This window comes from Sapajus apella, unplaced genomic scaffold, assembly GCF_009761245.1.
Source record: "Sapajus apella isolate SASKATOON/1434 unplaced genomic scaffold, GSC_monkey_1.0 scaffold1, whole genome shotgun sequence".
Lineage (NCBI taxonomy): Eukaryota > Metazoa > Chordata > Mammalia > Primates > Cebidae > Sapajus > Sapajus apella.
In genome coordinates, this window is record NW_022436941.1 from 43,871,918 (window position 1) to 43,892,477 (window position 20,560).

Genomic DNA, 20,560 nt, shown 5'->3' on the forward strand with positions numbered 1-20,560 from the left:
ATAAAGGAGATTGAAACTTGTCAGTGTGGTACCAGAGGGTAAATTGAGCTTGCTTGACGAGGTAGTAATGCGTAAATGTATAATATCATTATAAGGAAGGACTTTGTAACCATTTTTGCCAATCCAAACCAAAGAATGGGTTGCTTTGGGAGACCAGGAATTGCCTAACAACTTGATAAAAATATCACAGAGGAGTGTCATGTATACGTGTTAACTAGATTGGTGCTTCTCAAACTTTAATTGCATATGAATCACTATGGACTCATTAACAATGCAGATTCTGATTCAGTAGTTTGGGGGTGGGGGCTGAGGGTCTGCATTTCTAACCAGTTTCCAACTGATGCCTATAATGCTGGTGTGTGGACAAGACTTTGAGAAGCAAGGAGCCATATAATATTCAAGGTCACTTTTCAACACTGAAGTCTATAATTCTCATAGAAATGCATGCTTCAGGAGCAGAGACAGCAGTTAAACACTGAGATTTTAACACAAAAATGGCAATGTTCAAGAGCATAGAGGAAGCAAGAGTATTGCCTGGAAGCAGAAGCAGGGATGCTCTGAAACTCACTAAGTAAATGCATATTTAAAAAAAAAAAAACCCATTAAAGAAAGATCCTAAATACTTGGATATGGCCACATTTAATTATCTATTTTCATTAGAAAAGATCCATTATTTCTAGCAAGTGGAATTTATGGCACTCACTGCTTTGATTTTAATAATTCAATTCTATATTAAATTCAAGATTTTTGTGTTGATCTAGTTCACTCAGCAAAAATCCTTCATAATTATTCATCCACCTTAAAGCCTTTGCACTGTATAGACTTTGATTTTTTACTCTTTCCCTTTCATTTAGATAGGTCAGAGCATCCCAACCAGCAGAGTTAAAGATGTCCCTCAAGATATTTGGTCTTCTCATTGCTTGGAAAGGCCAGGTGAGTAGCTTGTTGCTGAGCTCTTGGAACTCAACCAAACCATGTCTACCACCTTGATGCTATATTTACTTCAGCAACCTGCTGCAAGCATGTCTATTTCATCATGTGAAAAGTGTGGATCTGCCAGAGGAGTTCATATTCTAAATGCTTAATTAGCATAGCATGTGCACCAAAATTTGGTCATGGGAGGAGATATCATGAGAGAGTAATTCAGGGACTTCTGGCAGGTGTATCTTTAGGTGGTCACCCCAATATCCATCTTTGTGTATATTAGATACTTTTCTCAATTTGTGGTAAAGTTGGAGGACGGTAACTTCTCTAAAAGTTGTGTACATTTTCCAGTTTACAATTTCGATATTATTTTGTCATACTTTACCCATAAAATTTAGGTGGATTCTGAATCTATATGCTTCCTCATATAAAATTCCAATGGTAAATTTGTTAAGAAAATAAAAAGTAAGAATGTTATATTATTTAAAATAGAGTCTTGCAAAAAAATTTCATTGGCAGCAGCTATTAAGAATATAAAAAGATCATTTGTCATTAAAACATTTTAATTAGAAATGATATATAGCCTTCAGATAAAAACTTATATTGGTGAAAGCATATTCAGATTTCTCAATTTAAACTTATTAATATGCAATTTAATGTATTGCCCAAAATGTTATATTTTATTTTGTTATAATTGTATCATGTAAAGAAAATATTATGAATTTCTTCACCGAGCTCCATACAGGTATCTTCAAATTTCCTCCGATTTACCCTGGTGTGCCACAAAAATGTTGTTATTTTCTATGTTGGGAAACACTGCTATAGGTAGCTTTGCTTCTATAATGTGTTCTGCTACCAAAAGTTTTCTAGTTTTATTACAGACTAATTTGTTACACCTTTGAGTTAATGTGCAGTTACTGTTACCCATAGCAAACAGGAAAGTCTACATAATAACTGGAAAATGTTAAACTTATCTTATTTTCTTACCCATTCCTTAACATCTCTTGAAAATCTAGGAATATTTTTCTGTTATTCTGTGAGTCTAGAAATGTTGTTTATCTTGGCCCAAATGGCTACACTGTGTCCACTTTGTGATAAATATTGAGCACATTATTTAGTATGCCCAAGGGCATATGTTTTATTTTGTAGTAACAAAATGTTTACAACATTTGTTTCCTTAGACTAAAGAGATATGGTGATCTACAGATCTTTTTTGAGCATATTCTTTCTGCTCATACTAGCTTCGTTTTTTTCTCCAAAAAGCCTTAATGAATGCTTAGCTGTATCACTGGGCAGTTGTGAGCATTCATGAAAGAGGCATGGCACTCATTTGATAACTTATAATGGAAACATGTCCTCTTTAGTTTCTGGAGTATCTGGTTTCCTATATAAATTAATCACATCAATCAAATGCTATTAAAACCAACTTAAGGGTGATAATTGGCTCTTCCAATTCATAATATGAAATATAACACTGATGGGCCTGGAGGTTACTACCATGATCTACAAATCAGGATATGAGTAGCCCTTGGTACAAATAGTTAAAATAGATTCTAATTCTACTTGCACCTCTAATCTCGGCAGAAATTTATTTCTTCTACATGCCAGAAGTTCTGGCAAACAGGTTCATAGGATAAAAGTCAGACAATAGTGGATTAAGTTACTGATATATGTATTGTGTGGATGAGGAGATTGCCTTATTTTTGTGAGAGTTTAGTTTGCCCGATTAGGTATATAAACCAAATGTTTATTCCAGGTTTATGTGGTGCTCAATTTAAGACAAATGCCTCATTAATGAGAGAGACACTGATCCTATTGCCAACACTCTGCCAAACTGATTTACTTGGACAATAATAAGAAAAGGACAAACACGTTTCTCTTCTGACAGATGTACCATTATAAAACATTTGCCCTGGGCTTCTCTTGCCTTGCTAGTGCACAGTTAGCATCTGTCTGCTGTGAGAATGAAACACCCTTGAGAGCTTGAGGCCATAACTCAGGCTGAGGAAAAGACAGCTTACCTAGCCATCAACATTCATACATGTAGATTTACAAAACAGGCAACAAAGCTATCAATCAGAGCCCATTCCATTTCATCTCATGTGAATTATATTATTGTAAAACACTTAACCATATCACATGGCTTATTAACATTGGCATTTGTTTCTGTAAAGATGCTTTATGTTTAAAGAAATTCTCTAGTGCACATTTCTGCAAACGTGGAGGCAAATGAAAAATTAGCACTACGGAGCCCCATCCTCCACTAAGTCTTGTCTCATTTGCTTCTTTTAAGGAACATCTCTTGCTTCCTTTCTCCACCTGTTCATATGCTTTCTTTTCAACCTTCTCCTCTTCTATTTCTCCAGAATAGATCGCGCCCTCAGGCGGTTGAGCTTAAAAAAAATCTTCCCAGATGCCGCACACTCTCACTTTCACCTCCCGGCGATTTTACTTTTGGCCTGAGTCCAACACGTTCCCAAGAGCTGGACACAAGTTGTCATGATCATGAACCTAACCACACTGCCCCCGTGGCCAATTTCCTATTGCTGTTCAAAAGAGGGAAAGGCACATATCAAAAGGAATACAGCTTGGTGCTGGTCAGCCACAGAAGGATGGAGGTGTTAGGTGCTTAGAGGAGAGACCGGCTCCTGCAGCAGTCTTGCGTGTGTCGCTGTCCATACCTCGGTGCTGAATACCAGGCGCTGGTGTCTCCCGCAGGGTTTAAAACCAGGATTCGAACAGGCACCACAGTGGGAGACTGAATTCATTTCCCTCGGGTGAGGGGTGGAGGGTTCGTTTAGATGTTTGTTCTCCGTCCACAGGAAACCATTTTTCTACAAAAAAGCACTGTGCATTTTATGGGAAAGTAATGGCACAGTTCCAGTTCAGCACCAAAGTGAAGAGCTCTACTGAGGGAAAAATGGAAAGTAGGGGTAAATAAAAACTGTTCTTTCCTTCCCTGAATCAACACAACAGCTTTGGGACCCTAGGTCCCCTTGTTGACAAATTCTTAAAAATATGTTTTTTAAAAATCACATGATTAATCATTTTACTGATGAACACCGTAAAGGGTGGTGGTGACGCTGGCTTTGCGATGTCTGGAGTAAATTATTGATATTGTTTTATTAAGGTTGAGAAACAAAAGGGAGGACGAAACAAACTTGTAAACTAAGGTGGTTTGAATGGTTAAAATTCATTTTTAAAAGTATTGCTTTAACATTGTCTTGGAGACATGCTCATTTTCTTAGACAATTTAGAACAGAATTTGGGCAGTAGTAGCTTCTCTTCTGCTTACCCTCCTAGCCTGTCTCTGATTTGAAAGACCTAAGAGCCTTGTTCTCCATAGCAGGTGCTGATACTCAAAGGATGATTCTAAGAATCCTATCACCTCCCCATTACTCCACCCCCATAAGATAATAAAGCAAATGCAGGGAAAAAGCACTCCCAGCCTGTGATTCTTAGTAGTTATATTCAAATGGGGGCACTTCTCTTTGAAAAGTGAAGATGTTTCTCACGGTACAGAATTTATGGGCAGATAGGGAGCAGACTCAAGTGATCCCAGCAAATAGTTCCTTCCTTTTCCTAATCCCTGGCTGCTTATTTTAGCCGCTTCTCCACCCCGCTGGGAATACCATTCAGATCTTAGTCCAGGTAGATCTGACGTCAAGAGATGGCTTTCGTCGATTTGACGTGTAAACACTCATTTCCATCCTGGCTGGGAAGGGCTGGGGCTCCACTCAGCCTGGAGACCGAAGCGCTTCACTGAGCGCTCGCCGCCGCCCAGCCTCTCCTCGCGCGCCTCCTAGCTCTTCGCAGAGCAACCAGGAGCCAGGAGCAGTACAGAGCCCAAGGGTGGGAAGGGGGAGTCTGTCTGGCTTTTCTCCTATCTTGCTTCTTTTACCTCTTTCCTTCCCACTCGTCTTCAAGCGAGTGAGCCATGGAGCGAAGAGCCTGGACTCTGCAGTGCACTGCTTTCGCCCTCTTTTGCGCTTGGTGTGCATTGAACAGTGCAAAAGCGAAAAGGCAATTTGTCAATGAATGGGCGGCGGAGATCCCCGGGGGCCCGGAAGCAGCCTCGGCCATCGCCGAGGAGCTGGGCTATGACCTTTTGGGTCAGGTAAGAGTTTTCACTTTCAAGAAACTTTCTGGGGCCGCAGGGGATGAGTGGCACTGGAGCCGGTCTTCCAAATGGGAGCCCCAGGTTGCACTTTCCGGAGCCCAGTGTAGCAAAGAGCAAGCAGCTGCTCCGGCTCTCGCCCCTGACGCGCTAGGAGAGAGAGAAAGCTTGCATTATTTACTGTTTGGGCTGGGCGCAGCCAAGCAGAAGGAAGCCGCTGCAGCTGGGTAGGGCTTATGCTTACTGTTGGCCGCTCTAGAATTGAAATCCATTCCCGCGCTGTTTGGAAGAAAAATCCCTCCAAGCTTGTTATGGGACTTGAGATGCACTCAAGCTCTCACCAACCGAGCGCCCCCGGGAGAAGCAGTGCCCTCCATCCCCCGGGACTCCGGCGGTCTGCGTCGGGAGCCGGCTGTTGCCTCCTTTTCAATATGGCAGCATCAGATCCAAGTCCTGAGGCAAGGGGCTAGGCAGGCTTGGGGCTGTCCGCCCTGGCAGCCTTTAAGGGCGCGCCCAGGGCATTGGAAGAGTGCCAGCTGCTGGGATTCGCGACAAGGAGGTTGGGAGGCCGCGGAATAGCCTGGGACGCTGCGGGGAGAAATGGTGGGTGAAAGATACGGGACCATCTATCTCCACGCCTCTCTGGGGAGCTCCGGATTTTCACTGGGAACTTGTAAAGTCCAAGCTTTATAACTTTGCCCGGCCAGTCCCACTGCAGGGTTGAGATGCCAAACTGACTGTGGGGATGGGATCTATTTTTTTTTTCTTGTTCTTCAGCCAAGTACGTAATCGTTTTCTCGGGAATTTCAGCTTATTGTTGCCTGTCCAAATGGAGGCTTGGTCAATAGATAGCTGGTTGGAGGTGGGTGGACGTGAAGACATTAAGTGGGAAACTGCTTACAGCCGAGCAATTCCGAGGGGACTCTAGGGAGTGTGACTTCTAAGCTACAGCTTTCCTTTTTTTGGCTGTGAATCAAGCCCTTGCCCTCTGCTTGGGAAGTTGGTCTGCACTGAAGCGGGGGAGGAGGGAGTTGTAAAACATTTTGGCGCGTTTTTTTTTTTTTTTTCTTTTTTCTGGAGGTGGTGGTTCTGACGCCGCTGAAGTCACGGATGAGTAATCGGCGGGGGCGTTGGTGATTCTGTGGATCTAACCCGCTGGGGAATTCGCCTTCTCTTGCTCGAGGCTTTATTCTCAACTTTATAAACCAAATTGTCTTTGAAATGCTCGGCAGGAAAATCAATGCAGATTGGCTTCCTGGTGTCCCAGGAGCAGATGAGTCTTTAGCTTTCGGCCAGCCCTTGCCCTTGTGCCAAGCACCATGTTAGGGGCTGAGGAATAAGAGGAGGGAAAGAAACGCTCTCAAGTAATCAAGACTAGAGGAAACTAGCTTAGAGATAAATGATTGCAATTGATTGTAATTTGTGTAATAATAGAAGTTGTACTTGGAGTCTGGATATTCATTGGTTGAAGGAATGAAAGTGGAAGGCAATTTGGGAGGGGTGAGCGAAAACTGCCCAAAGGAGAAAATATTTGCCCGGGAAAGAGGAGCCAGAGGTTGTCAGGAGAACATAATGAGATTGGAGAAGACAGTCCAGGCATAGAAAACAGCTTGTGGGAAAACAGTGAGACATAATACAGCTTAGTAGTAAGTCTGATAGTTGCTCACAATTGTTGGGAATTTTTGAGATTCAAAGAGAGGGTGAGTAGCAGATGAAATTGTGCTGGTGAGTACTGTGGGCATCATGAAAATCATGTATGTCCTATGGGGATAGAAACTGAGGGTTAATTGTTTATTCCTTGAGCAGCTACTGAAAGGTTAAATAGCAATAGTAACTGTGTAGGAGGAGACTGGGGAAGGAAGCAAAAACTAAATCCCTCTTCTCTTTCCCACCTGTTAGCTCTAGACATGTATCTAAACCTGGGCCACTCAATATGAGAATTGCTTTTCAAAATAAATAAACATAAATCTTAATAGTAAAAAACAATACATCAACATTCTTGGGAGGATCTTTGGGTATGGGATAGCATAGTCACAAAAGCATTAAAAAATAGTGGGGAAAAACCATCTATATTTACATACGATTTATAATACTATCTTTCCTCTAGCCATTTCTAGTTAAAAAGGCATTACTAACAAAGATTTTAAACTAAATTTAACAAAAATTATTTTATTAGGATAGTAATTCTTTGTAGAAGACTGATGGCGCTTTCCTGGTTCTGCTTATTTCTCTTTTTGTTTAGTATTACTAACACTAATTTAGCATTAGTATATTGGGCACCTTACTGCCTCAGGATAAAGCTTGGATTAAGGTAGTGACAAGAAGAAAAACCAGTTGATGGAAAAAACGAAACAAAACAGGGCTAAGCGCTGGTGATCTTTTTCTATGGCTACTGATTTCTCACCCCAATTCCATTGACAGCATGTAGGAAGATTCACTGGGGTTCAGGCTTGGAGCAGGGCCTAAGCATCTCTATTTTAAAATTCTCTTGGTGATAAGAACCACCAATGTAAAGAACATGGTTCTTCTGTAATATACTGTTGTATATTAAAAATACAGGGTTATCTAGAGGATTTGGTAGCTTCAAATTTAGTACTGAGTAAAGGGAGACTAGCTCAAAAGAATAATGAATATAGTTCTAAATGAATCAAATATTTCAATAGCTACCCAGAGAACTATACACACTCTAAAGTAGAACACCTGCCTAAATGTAGCATGTTCTTCTCTGAAGCCTTGAATTAGTAGAAAATCAAATGATCACTAATAGTAGCTAATAACAATTGTCACCATGGATTAAATGACTACATTTTACAACAACAATAATTTATTTTAGTGGAACGTGGCTCTGACCATAAATAGTATCCCAGGTGTTTGCCTGCTTACTACAATTGTTCTTTGACCAGATATATTTGATTAAATGAGCATTTTAAATATGATATTGTCACATACAAAAAAAACATGTATATCCTTCAACGTGTGTAAAATAGAAGCATCACTAGCCTCCCACTGTGAGCTAGTGAATATACTGTGAGTCCAAGCCATAATATTCTAAGGGTCATCTCAAGACCTCTATCAGGGCCTTCTTCATGAAGAATGTGGATGAAGCTGGAGGCCATTATTCTTGGCAAACTAACACAGAACAGAAAGCCAGTATTGCATGTTCTTACTCATAAGTGAGCTAAATGATGAGAACACATAAATACACAGAAGAGAATAACACATACTGGAGCCTTTTGAAGGGTGGAGGGTGGGAGAAGGGAAGGGATCAGAAAAAATAGCTAATGGGTACTAGGCTTAATACCTGGGTGATGAAATAATCTGTACAAAAAAACCCATGACAAAAGTTTACCTGTGTGACAAACCTGTACTTGTAGCCCTGAACTTAAAAGTTTTAAAAAAGTTAACTTCAACTACAAGGAATGGGCTTAATAAAAGTTGCCTAACTTTAAGTTAGCTGAGTTTTAAGCTAATCCATATATAATTGTTTGGGAAAGTGGATATTTATTTTAATTATTTCCTTTTGTAGATTGGTTCACTTGAAAATCACTACTTATTCAAACATAAAAACCATCCCAGAAGGTCTCGAAGGAGTGCCCTTCATATCACTAAGAGATTATCTGATGATGATCGTGTAAGTGTTGTATATTTGTCTTCAAACCAATATTCTAATTCATCTTCTTTCTTTATTAATTTCTAATAAGAACAGAAACATTTTGGAAATGTGATTCTTTTTATTGTGACCAAGATTGTTTATCTGTAATGTTTCTAATTTCTTTCTATAAAATTATAATTGCATATAATAATAACAAAATTGGGTTGGATTGGTTGAGCTAAGGTTAATTTATACACAAAAATATGTACTTTAATTACATCTTATATACAGTTATATATATGCATCTAAAGTTAATTTTATATGTACACTCACAAATTCAGTCTAAGAGCATAAAAATGAATATTTAAAATGAAGGGGCAGCACTAATAAAAATGTTTGACAATACAATCAACAACTTTTTATTAGGTAACTATTATGTATCAAACACTTTAACACCAGTGTGGGGACACCAAAGAAATACATAAGCCTTACTTTCAATAACATTTCAGTGTAACTGGAAAACAGTCTATTGTTTCTATTTGGTTTTGCTATACAAGCAGCTAGTTGTTTATGAGAGAACTATAAATCCAAGTCTTCCATTCTACGGTTGGATCCAAACCATTTGGTCTCTTTTTTATCCTTGTTTGTATCCCCGTTCAATGATTAGGTAACAGAAGAAAATGTACATAATAAATAGAAGTAAATAAGGTAGAGGCAATTTGAATACATAGCTAATGTACCTATTGATTTTGAAGTCTATTTTCAAGGTCAGCAAACACATCAGAAAATGTTGACTATGTCTGGATTATTGTAATTTTCTTTCTTTTTTTTTTTTTTTTTCTTTGGGACGGAGTTTCACTCTTGTTACCCAGGCTGGAGTGCAATGGCGCGATCTTGGCTCACCGCAATCTCCGCCTCCTGGGTTCAGGCAATTCTCCTGCCTCAGCCTCCTGAGTAGCTGGGATTACAGGCACGCGCCACCATGCCCAGCTAATTTTTTGTATTTTTAGTAGAGACGGGGTTTCACCGTGTTGACCAGGATGGTCTCGATCTCTTGACCTCGTGATCCACCCGCCTGGGCCTCCCAAAGTGCTGGGATTACAGGCTTGAGCTACCGCGCCCAGCCGGATTATTGTAATTTTCATACACAGTGTTGCCTTTTCTCAAGCATATGCCATACTGGAAGAAATTTATCCTGATTGGCCTGATATCTGTGTACAAGATTTTTTGTTGCCTAGGACACCCTGGAGAATTACGGCAAGAGATCTTCTTGGTGAGAGGATTAAAAGCATCCTTTCAACTTCTCAGGAAAAAAATATATATATATAAAATATATATATAGTGTCAGAAAGGTGATAGAACTGTTGAAAGTAGATGGAATTAATGAAACTTGTAAAATAATTTACTGTTTTATTCATTCTGAAACTAATAGAATTTTAAAAAGAAGAAGAAAAAGACAAATTATAAAAGTGGGGAATAGCCTGGTTCAGTGTTCAAATGTAAAAGAAACAAGCAAATCCTAACAATCCTGTATTAGGACCACGGACAGTGACCCTATAGCTCATCTACACCTATGGCTGGCTCTTTTTGTCAAGTTATTGCTTGTTGTGGGAGACCAAATGAGAGGCCCTTGACCTTATTACAGAAGCTTCTTGTCCACTTAGGTCTTCCCCGACTCACTTCAAGGCAGAGAGCTCATCATGTGTGGGCTCTGAAAAGCAGAACAACTTCCAGCACTCTGGCTAGGGTTATTCCCTGGGCTAAGCAGGAGAGAGATTTCATTCTTTGCCTAAATGCATGCCCAAACTGCATGCCCATTAATGCACATGGAAGTTAAACTGATCTCTCTTCTCATTTTCGTAGGAGAAAACTGACAGGGTAGAGCATACCTAACTATTATTCTTACTCAAAATATCATATGAAAATGAACAGATCACCCATTCTGCTCTTTAGAGTAGAATCAGCTATCCCCTTGATAGCTGATTTTGGGGAGGAGTCTCAAGACATTATGAAAAAAGGCTAAGAATTCAGTCTCCAGCACAGGTATAACTGTAAAAAATTAGCCCAAGAATAATTTTATATTAGGAACCATTCTGGAACTATAGAAACTTGTATTGGAAGGTTGAAGTAGATGATCTTTACTGCACTTTCCAGATCAAAAGTATTATTTACAATTAATTACATGCTATCTATTATGCATAATAGAAAGGCATTATCAATTTTCCTCTATGCCATTCAGCCTGCTTTTCTAGAAATTAATATGTGATTCTGAGTTAATGACATTAATCATAACACTGTCTTTTACAAGTGGATGTTTGTCTGATCAGATGGCCGAGTGTCTCCTCTTATATCCCATTTCTAAAAAATTGCTCTTGGTTTTCATTTTATTACTCTTTTTGTTGATGGAGGATAATATTCCTTTAAATTAGCCCTGTGAAATGCAGCTATAGTATATTTTTACAAGTCTGTTAATAAAATCTCCAAGTGTAAGTGACTCTCTACCTCAAAGATTAGTATTTGTTCCCTAGCAGTCAGCTTCCAGAGATCAACTCAGACACTGGGCAGCATTCCAAGCATCGAGGTATTTTAAGCCAAAACAATGAAGCTTGAAAATACAAGCACTTTAAAAATAAATCATAGTGACTAATTTCTAGCTTTCACATTCTTCCCATTATTTTTAATGGTTTGCAGTATATTTTTTAATTGAAAATCCAGGGCAGGCTTAGTGGACAGTTTTATCCTTCAGTGGCAAATTATTTTCCAGTTTTTATTTTTGGAACTGATTCATGAGTACTCTCACATTAACGATATTCTACCACACACTGAATTGTCATCATGTATACAGCAGAAAAGATGTGCTTTGGGTAGGAAACAGTCATGCTACCAAGAAAAATAAGAGCATAGAATTATCTCATAATGAAAATAACTACAAGGGAGCCCCTCACTCTCTCAAGGCTTCACGTATAATAGGATTATGCTGTAAATATGGGGCAGGTAATTTTCATATTGTCAGGTCTCTTTGCATAATACATGGGACTGAATTAAAGTAAGTAAGCATGGTCAGTAGTACTCATTCATCACCCAGGATCTGTTTCTCATATTAAGTACTTTTAAGCAGAGGTTGAAGCACAGGGGAGGCAGAGTTCCAATTTTGCAAAGATATAGCAACATTCTTATTTTATAAAATATTTGCAATTTCTACCTTTTGTATGTAAAGAAAGAGAAATTAATTTCTAAGAGCATTATAACAGCAGTCTTTTGGCTTGTTGACTCACTCCACAAAAGCAGACAAATTTTCATCCACGGAGCCCTGAAACCTCAATATAAAAATGAGTATTACGGTCCATTTGCTGATGAAAGCAGACTGAACTTTTGCTTCCACTGTAACCACAATGTAACTAATTTGAGGGAATTATCATTTCACTGACTGCTTCTCCTCCCCCTAAAGGTGCACTTTACTGTAATAGAGGAAATGTTCATCACCCCAGTGGGCAATCCCTTCTTCTCACTGAGGTGCCAGTTTTGATCTGTAGTCAAATGAAAATACTGCAGAGCTGCCTGAACTCTGATGGAAAGGATACTGAGGATAGTTAGAGGAAAGATACAGAGGTGGATACCTGACTTTTGATTTTCCTGCTATAAAAATCCTTGTAGGTGATATGGGCTGAGCAACAATATGAAAAAGAAAGAAGTAAACGTTCAGCTCTAAGAGACTCAGCCTTAAATCTCTTCAATGATCCCATGTGGAATCAGCAATGGTACTTGGTAAGTACCTACAGAGGGACTGTGTGGGTGGGCCCTGGGACCTGGCTTCTTTATATTGTTACATTTGCAACATGAATTTTTTTTTATGATGGAAAATTTCATAGGGAGCTATATTATCTGGAGATTAGGGCTGATGGGACCTTCTTGAGCTGCCTCTTCTGTTTTGCTGAGTAAAGATGTCTGAAACAGAGATCTTTAGCTTCTGTGAAGAGAGAGGTTGTTGTCTTTTTTGTCTTCTTAAGTGTATTTGGGGTAAATGCAGAAAAATCATGTCTTGCAGGTTAAGGGTTCCAAAAAACAGTACTCACGGCAAAAATCTTATTTGGTTAAAGTTATTCTTGAGAACCGTTTAAAGCACTGACAGAGTATAGTGAACACAATGTGGCACATACAACCCTGAATGACAATTCTTACATGACACAGATGAGAATCTCTAAATGAGGCTAAAAGAGGGAACACAAGAAAAGTCTATTGCAAATGTCTAGACATGCAAAACCATTCTACCTTTAAGATAGTTACCAAATCCTTAAGTGGAGAAATTGTTAAGTGTTTTTGTCTACCTGCAGGGTGTCCTTTCTTCTGTTTAATGTTACGTCTGTATGATAGCACCATATGCTAATAGAAGGATTTATTGTTGAGAATTTTATAAAAGATTATTTTTCTTGACAAACATAAGCTAAGGCTTAGATACTCTTGTTGCATAATAAATGGAAAAGGGGATCAGTTTCTCTTGACACTATATGTTCTTTTCTTTCTTTGGGCTGGAGTGCAGTGGTCCTATCTCAGCTCACTGCAACCTTCGCCTCCTGGGTTCAAGCAATTCTCCTGCCTCAGTCTCTGGAGTAGCTGGGATTGCAGAAGCCCATCACCACATCTGGCTAATTTTTGTATTGTTAGTAGAGATGGGGTTTCACCATGTTGGTCAGGCTGGTCTTGAACTCCTGACCTCAGGCGATCCACCCACCTCAGCCTCCCAAAGTGCTGGGATTACAGGCATGAGCCACCATGCCCGGCCTCTTGCCACTATCTTAAGTATTTGCTCATTGCAGCAGAAAAGACTTATCAGTTAACACTTGTCCTTTTCCTGTGTGGTGAACACTATTCTAAGTGTTTGATATGAATTAATTCATTTTGTTCTCATGATCATCTGTGTTGTAGAAATAGTAATTATGCCAATTTAATAGATGGAAAAACAGAGATATTGGAAAGTAGAATAATTTGCTGAAATCCATGGCTGCTAGTGATGGGACCATAATTCATGACTCCAGAGTCCACACTCTTAACAACTACACTTTATCATTGCTCCCGCAACCGACATAGAGGCCTTCTTCTCTGACTTTAGCCAACAATCTGTGTGTAGTTCCAGCCTCCTATGATTCGGCCTCATACCAGCCTGGTAAATACTTGTCACTCCACCCCCCAACCTCTTTATGGGGAGGAGGGCACAACAGCAAGAGGGCAGTTCTTTTCCTTACACCTTTTATTGTTGTTATTTATAGATTTCTTATTGACCCTTTCACCAGGTTCCTGGGATTCCTTTACTATCTCTCTCCCACATGCTTAGAAATGTGCGTATGTCTGTGTTCCCTTGCTACCCAACTATTTTCCTGTATAGTCCCACATACCATCAGAAAATGTATTTGAAAGGAAAACTGAATCTCCTCTCACAGATACTTACCCCCTAAATCACCCATACTTAAAAATAGGCAATTACATTGCAATTCCTGAGGCAATCACAATCTCCTGAGCATTCCAGGTTCTGCTTTTTCTTTTAGAAGAAAAATTCTAAAACATTCATGAATGACTATGCACCAGGCAATATAATGAGAGCCCAATGTGGCAATGGAGGATCCGGATTTTGGGGGAGATGAAAACATAGACTATCAAATAAAGCTTCCATAGATGAAAGGGTTGAGCATGTTATTATAAATGAAAGAAATTTAGGGATAAAATTCTTCAAAGCCAGGTAGTTCAAAGAGAAGGAGCGCAGGTGATTCATCCTTTCAAGTGATGTCCATTGGGACAATGGGGAGAAGAGCAGCATGCTGGGGGTTCACTTGGCCCTACTCTCAACTTTGCTTCTCATTTCACCGAAATGGCTTCTTCTAAAGAGTAGAGTGACCCAAAGAAAAAGAAAGATGGGTCTCCAGGTTGGAACTTAAGTGCCCATTTTGTAGCAAGCAAATTATGATTTTACCAATGGTTCTTGACTTTCTTTACTAGCAAGATACCAGGATGACAGCAGCCCTGCCCAAGCTGGACCTTCACGTGATACCTGTTTGGCAAAAAGGCATTACGGGCAAAGGAGTTGTTATCACTGTACTGGATGATGGCTTGGAGTGGAATCACACGGACATTTATGCCAACTATGTAAGTGTATGCCTTCTCATGACTGTGACTTGGGGAGCTGTCTGTGCAGGCGCACAGTTGGGGCTTCCCTTCTTTTCAAGGGGATGCTGCTCTGGTGTCAGTCCCTGGGATTATGGGCCAAGGTTTTGTCCCTTCCCCAACTTCCCACTAGCTTAAATGAACTTATTCTATACCAGTGGGCATTGAAATAATTAGGTGGGGTCAAAAATTGTACAAAAGTACATGTACTGGGAGAAGGAGGGGCAGTACCAACACCAATTAAGTTACTAAAATCCAATGACTTAGAGTTGCTCAGTGTTTAGGGCATTAAAGTAATCAAATCAAGCCTGTTGCCTGAGATCATTTTCACAGTTTCCCTCCTTATATGGGCCTGTATCCCTGACATTCTAAAATTATATGAATGTGGTTCCTTCCATGAAAATTCAAAGTGAATACCACCCAAGGCAGATATGCCAAGCTGAGAAAGGAAAAGTTTTCCAGAAATGGGAAAATAAATAAATAAAAACACTTTGCTTCATTGTTTCTGAAGTCTATGATACAATATGGACACCATTATATATCTTTGGTCTTTAGATTGGGGGCTGGTGTTTCATCTTTAAGATTATCCCTTGTTTTTCTCTCATCCTTTCCACCTATTCAACATTCCCCAGATATAACTCCAAGTTAAAGGGCAAAGGAAAAGAAAAGGAAAAATACTGGCACAGAGTAGAAATAAGGAATGATTAAAAGATATGGAAAGTATTGAAAAGTAGCAGTAATGGTATGTGGGAGGTGGGTTGGAAAAGGGAGTGGAAACTGGAAGCTTCTTTTGAATTTCAAGCACCCTCTTGAATTAAATTACATGTTTATTTAGTGTGCCTGGGAGGCTGAAGGAGATCACCGTGGACCTGAGTCCCACTCTCAGCCACCTCTTTGCACCTATAATCATAAGAGAGATGAGTGTCAAAGTGTCACTAAGTAGCTTTATGGCCTTAGGGAAGTCATTTAACTTCTCAAGGCCTCAATTTTCTCATCTGAAAACAGGGTGACTGAACTAAGTAAACTCTAATTCCTTCCAGCTCCAATATCCTACGAGTTGCCTATGAACCATAGGCTTGGTAACATTCACTGAGAATTGAATGCTGGCTCACCTGGCTATGTTCATCATCTCTGCCTGGTTTGCGGGTGTAAGAAATATTCAATGACTTGGCCAGAAACGCTGAAATGCAGGCTTTTGAGCTATCAGCCAAGATAAGCAGGCATAGGGTAAGAGGCCTTGGAAGTGATGCTTTTTTTGTTTTTGTTTTTATAATGCCATGGTGTTATTTTTGTTGTCTCTTTAGGATCCAGAGGCTAGCTATGATTTTAATGATAATGACCATGATCCATTTCCCCGATATGATCCCACAAATGAGAACAAGTGAGTAAAGGTGCATTTGGGTGAAATGAAATACTTTACAATGCTTTTATCTTGTTTGAGAAAATCATACCATACATTTCATCCACATTTCAGCCCTCGGAAAACGTTAATGCACATCATAACACAATATTTTGTTGCTTTTAAAACAGAAACCAAAGTTTCTATTTTTATATTCCGTTTGGTTTATAGAACCGTATTTACATTAAACTTGTTACATTATGAAATTCTCCTCTCAAGTGTTGCTGAATTGTTGAAGCTTTAGAAAGAATGCTAGAGACATAAAGAGTACACACTTTGAGCCCACCCCTGCCCTGGATTCCTCTAGGGATTTTTACTTTTAGCAACATGCTTGATGTTAGTCATGCGAAGAAATATATGTAAAGAAATAGATATGAACAATGCCCACAACTTCCGACGGTGGCTACAATCACCCTCACCAGTTCTCTCCAAAGAGAATGGCCAGATTCCAGACAAGAGAAATACTTGTAAGGTCTGGCCCCTGAATCCAGCACAGTCTCCAGGGCATTGAGTCAGCTGGCAGTCTTCTCCAGAGTTCCTCTGCTGTAAGGCCATAGGGAAGAGAGAGGAGACAGCACCCAACTCCCAGATTATTTCTCTTTCCCTTGAAGCCACATTATGGTGAAAGAGGCCAAGAGCCACAGAGGCCAAGAGCAAGAACTTGTAAAGGGAGAGGCCAAAGAAAGACCCAGAGGCAAGAGACTTTCAACCTCTCTCCTAGCTCCAAGAAACTTTGAGGGCATGTGGACCCTCAAAGTGTCCATGCCCATGGGAGAAAACATCTTTGTTCTTACCAGCATTGTCACAGACATCAAGAAGACATTCAAACTGTCCTCTTCATTTTCTTTACACAGAAGAGACTTGCACCAAAATGCTCAAAGCCAAGGTCAATATTAGGGTTTTTGGCTACAAAATTAGGTCTTACAAGTAAGGATGGAAAAAGCTAAGCATCTAATAGCTCTTGGTATATGTCACATGAAGTGCTTCTCTTTTCTCTCTGGATGTCTCTGTCTCTTGTACTGTTACCTGACTTGGGTCAGACAAGTATCTCTCTCTCTCTCTCTCTTTCTCTTTCTTTCTCTCTCTCTCCCTCCCTTATTCTCTCTCAGAACTCCCAAGTGGCTGGTGTAGTAATATTGGCCTAAAGTTATTTCTTTCTTTGAATTTTCCCTTCTCCAGAAAGCCAACAAACCCCAGGATGGGGGGCTGGGCACCTGGACTTAGCCTCAACATCTGGGTGTTTATTTCTTCTTTGGGGAAAGTGGGAGGCTTTCGGATAGTTCAAAGGTATGACTTCATTAAGTACCATTTATTTCTTTGAGGTTGAGCGAAGGGGTTAACCGCAGATACCCCTTAGATGTGAAAACATTCCAGTAAAAGTACAACAGAAACCACTGGCCGGGGTACCCTTGGAAGAAAGTGGGAGTGTCTCAAAGCTTGCAGCAGACCCTCAGACAAACTTTTTGCTATGTTTCTGAAGCAGGATAGTATAGGACCAGTAGGGATGTCTACTCTCTGGGGGCACAGCCTTGTAATGAAGTTATGGCTTTGCCAGTTCCCAGTGTGGAGGGTGCTCTTGGGGAAATCACTTACCTCGCTCTGCCTCTACTTCATTTTCTTCCCCTAAAATGGGTGACAATGTACCTTCTTCCTGTGTTTCTTAAATGAACTTCCTGAGGAAATGGTAATAAGTACTTGGAAAAAAGTGGTAGCCTTCTTAGAATGGAGTAGAAACAACTTTCATTCTACCACCTTGGTTAAGACTAAGGGAAATCTGTTCCCAAACACTTGGGTGCAGTTGAAGAGACTTAGCTGGAGGCCCTGGCTCTTTCCTAGGCAGTATGTGGTCCTTCCAGGCAGATCCTGGGTCTGGTCCCAGGATCCAGTGTGGGTGATAACTTGTGTGATGGCTGCATAGTGGCCAAATTCTTGATGAAATTATATTCTCTGGAGTTTTTCCAGTCAGGAGATAGAACACTCAAACCTTCCTCAAAACAAAGGGGATCTCACAGCACAGCATTTATAATCATTGTTTTATATATACAGTTATATAAAATATAATTTCCCTGAACTCAGAGAGCTCCAAGGGCCCCAGGGAAGCAGCCCATATGATGCTATTTGCTCTGTGCCTGAAAGCTCTTCCAGAGCATAGTCTGCTGTGAACCTTCCACATAACAGTGAGAGAGCATGGCGTAGCCCAACAGTTAAGAGCAGACTTGGGAGCCAAATTTAGATCAAATATTAGATCTGCCACTTAACGGTTGGGTGATCTTGAGCAAATTATTTAACTTCTTTGTGCTTAGGTTTTATCATCTTTTGAAAATGAATACCTACTTCCTTGAGTTAGAGATATTAAGTGAGTTTGTATTTATATATGTTTATATGAGTTCTATGAGTTTATATGAGTTCTATGAGTTTATATATATATATATATATATATATAAAGTGAGGTATTGAGTTTATATATGTTGTATTATATATTATGTATAATACTTTATTGAGTTTTATATATATATATGTATATATATATATATGTATATATATATACACTTACATATATAAACTCACTTAATACCTCTAACTCAATGAAGTAGATTATATCTCTATCTATATATCTGGCATTTAAACAAATTGAATTTTTAAAAAATTATTCCACAAAATAGTTTAAATACTACTCTTATTTTGGTTAAAATAAGCTTGTCACACATGTTATTTAAGCCATATGTGTTTGTATATATATATATGTGTGTGTGTATATATATATATGTGTATATATATATGAGTTAAATAACATGTGAGACAAGGATATTTGGCTTGGACATATACAGATATATGGCTTGGACACAGGTACATAAAAAACTGAATAAGCATTTGCTGTGATGATGATGATGATGATCACAGCTTCTCATTTGGTAACTGAGTTAGACCTTCTTTCGGTGAGAAATCAACATGACAAGAATAATATCATCCGCTGGGAGCAGCAGAGACAAGTCAATTTTCTGAGCCAGTTCAGAACCTGCTATTTAGAAATGACATAATGAGCAACTCTCTCTCAGGATCCTCTTGACTATCAACCAAAAAGGTGGCACCCTTATCATTTATCAGAAGGTATAATAAAAATAGAGTTGTCTTCCAGCACATTGTCAGACATAAATCCCTTAGGTTTGGAAAATGAATGGCCCCATTTTGTCTTGGCCTTTACAGCAATTGGAAAGGTATTATACCCCAGTTCCAAGGGTATTATCTCTTCAAACTATCTGTATTGCTGTTGTTCTTTATTACCATGTAAATGAGATTAATAGAAGCCACAACTGAATGCTACTCTGAAAGTCTAAAGAGGAATCACTAAATAATAAAATCTTAACAGTGCAGGTAACACTTACTATTAAGCTGGCATAAACCTGTATTCAATATTTCAACACCAATTACAGATTGTTTTTCTAGTTAAATAACAAGTGTGACAAGGATATTTTAACCGGAATAGGGTAGTATTTAAACTATCTGGTGGAATAATTTTTAAACAAATCATTTTGCTTAAATGCCAGTTACGACCATTGTTCTAAGACAATAGAGAGTTCTTTTACTGCAGCACCTCACTTAGAAAAGAGAAAGAGCTACAGGTCTATAAAGAATGACATAGGAACACCTTCATAAAGTCTCTTTCTCTCAATGTTTGCAGGTGGAACCTGAGGATAAGAGGAGGAAAACATGTCAACACATATTTGTACCATGATCCTCCTGCCGCTTTCACTAGAAAATAGCCCTCCATATACAAGGAGAAATAAATAATAGGTGCTGTCACACTGTATTATTTTTTAGGACAAAGAACAACCCTGGGGATGTCTGTCAGCAGGTTGATTCTGTTGGCTCAGGCTGAAGACTTGCACTGGATTCTTTTGCTATCCTGAACCCTGTCTCCCATCCTGTACACATGAAAATATATAAGAAGGCAGTGGTGACTTCTGGAAGTACATTTCTCAGAGATGACAACTGAATTACTCCTCCTATTAAGGCAAAGAGCATTAAGCCATCCAGAAAGCATAGGTGCCTTCTGTGTGTTCAGGTGTGCACACTTTTCTTAGGGAATGGGTATGGTCAGGACAGCTTCAGTTGCAAATGAATGAATTCTAACTCAAAGATTAAGTATGATAGGGATTTAAAAATATTCACCCAAGGGATGTTCTAGTTTCTGATGTTGCAAGATCCAAGAACTCAAACAGTTTATTCTCAGGACACCAAGCACTCTGTTTCCAACTCTGGTGCTGCTCGCCTCCGCTTGGCTTCACTCTCAATAGAATTCTGCCTGGCAGAGCATGACCCATATGACTCACATCGAACTTAAGCTCATGATTCCTAAGAAAGAGTAGGGTTTCTT

General features: G+C 39.4%; 1 protein-coding gene across 3 annotated transcripts in view; it reads left to right on the forward strand.

Moving 5' to 3' along the window:
* The first annotated feature begins 4,617 nt into the window (after positions 1-4,617).
* PCSK1 (proprotein convertase subtilisin/kexin type 1) overlaps positions 4,618-20,560 on the forward strand; it is a 43,138-nt gene continuing 27,195 nt past the window's right edge. The window contains exons 1-5 of one of the 3 annotated variants that reach the window (XM_032275877.1): positions 4,618-5,041; positions 8,568-8,672; positions 12,288-12,398; positions 14,622-14,768; positions 16,091-16,167. In XM_032275877.1, the coding sequence (XP_032131768.1) occupies positions 4,862-5,041; positions 8,568-8,672; positions 12,288-12,398; positions 14,622-14,768; positions 16,091-16,167 (620 nt within the window). In that variant the 5' untranslated portion in view covers positions 4,618-4,861. Of the gene's footprint in view, positions 5,042-5,245; positions 5,645-5,677; positions 6,767-8,567; positions 8,673-12,287; positions 12,399-14,621; positions 14,769-16,090; positions 16,168-20,560 lie in introns of those variants that run through there. The other 2 variants (XM_032275887.1, XM_032275896.1) reach the window with 2 other exon arrangements.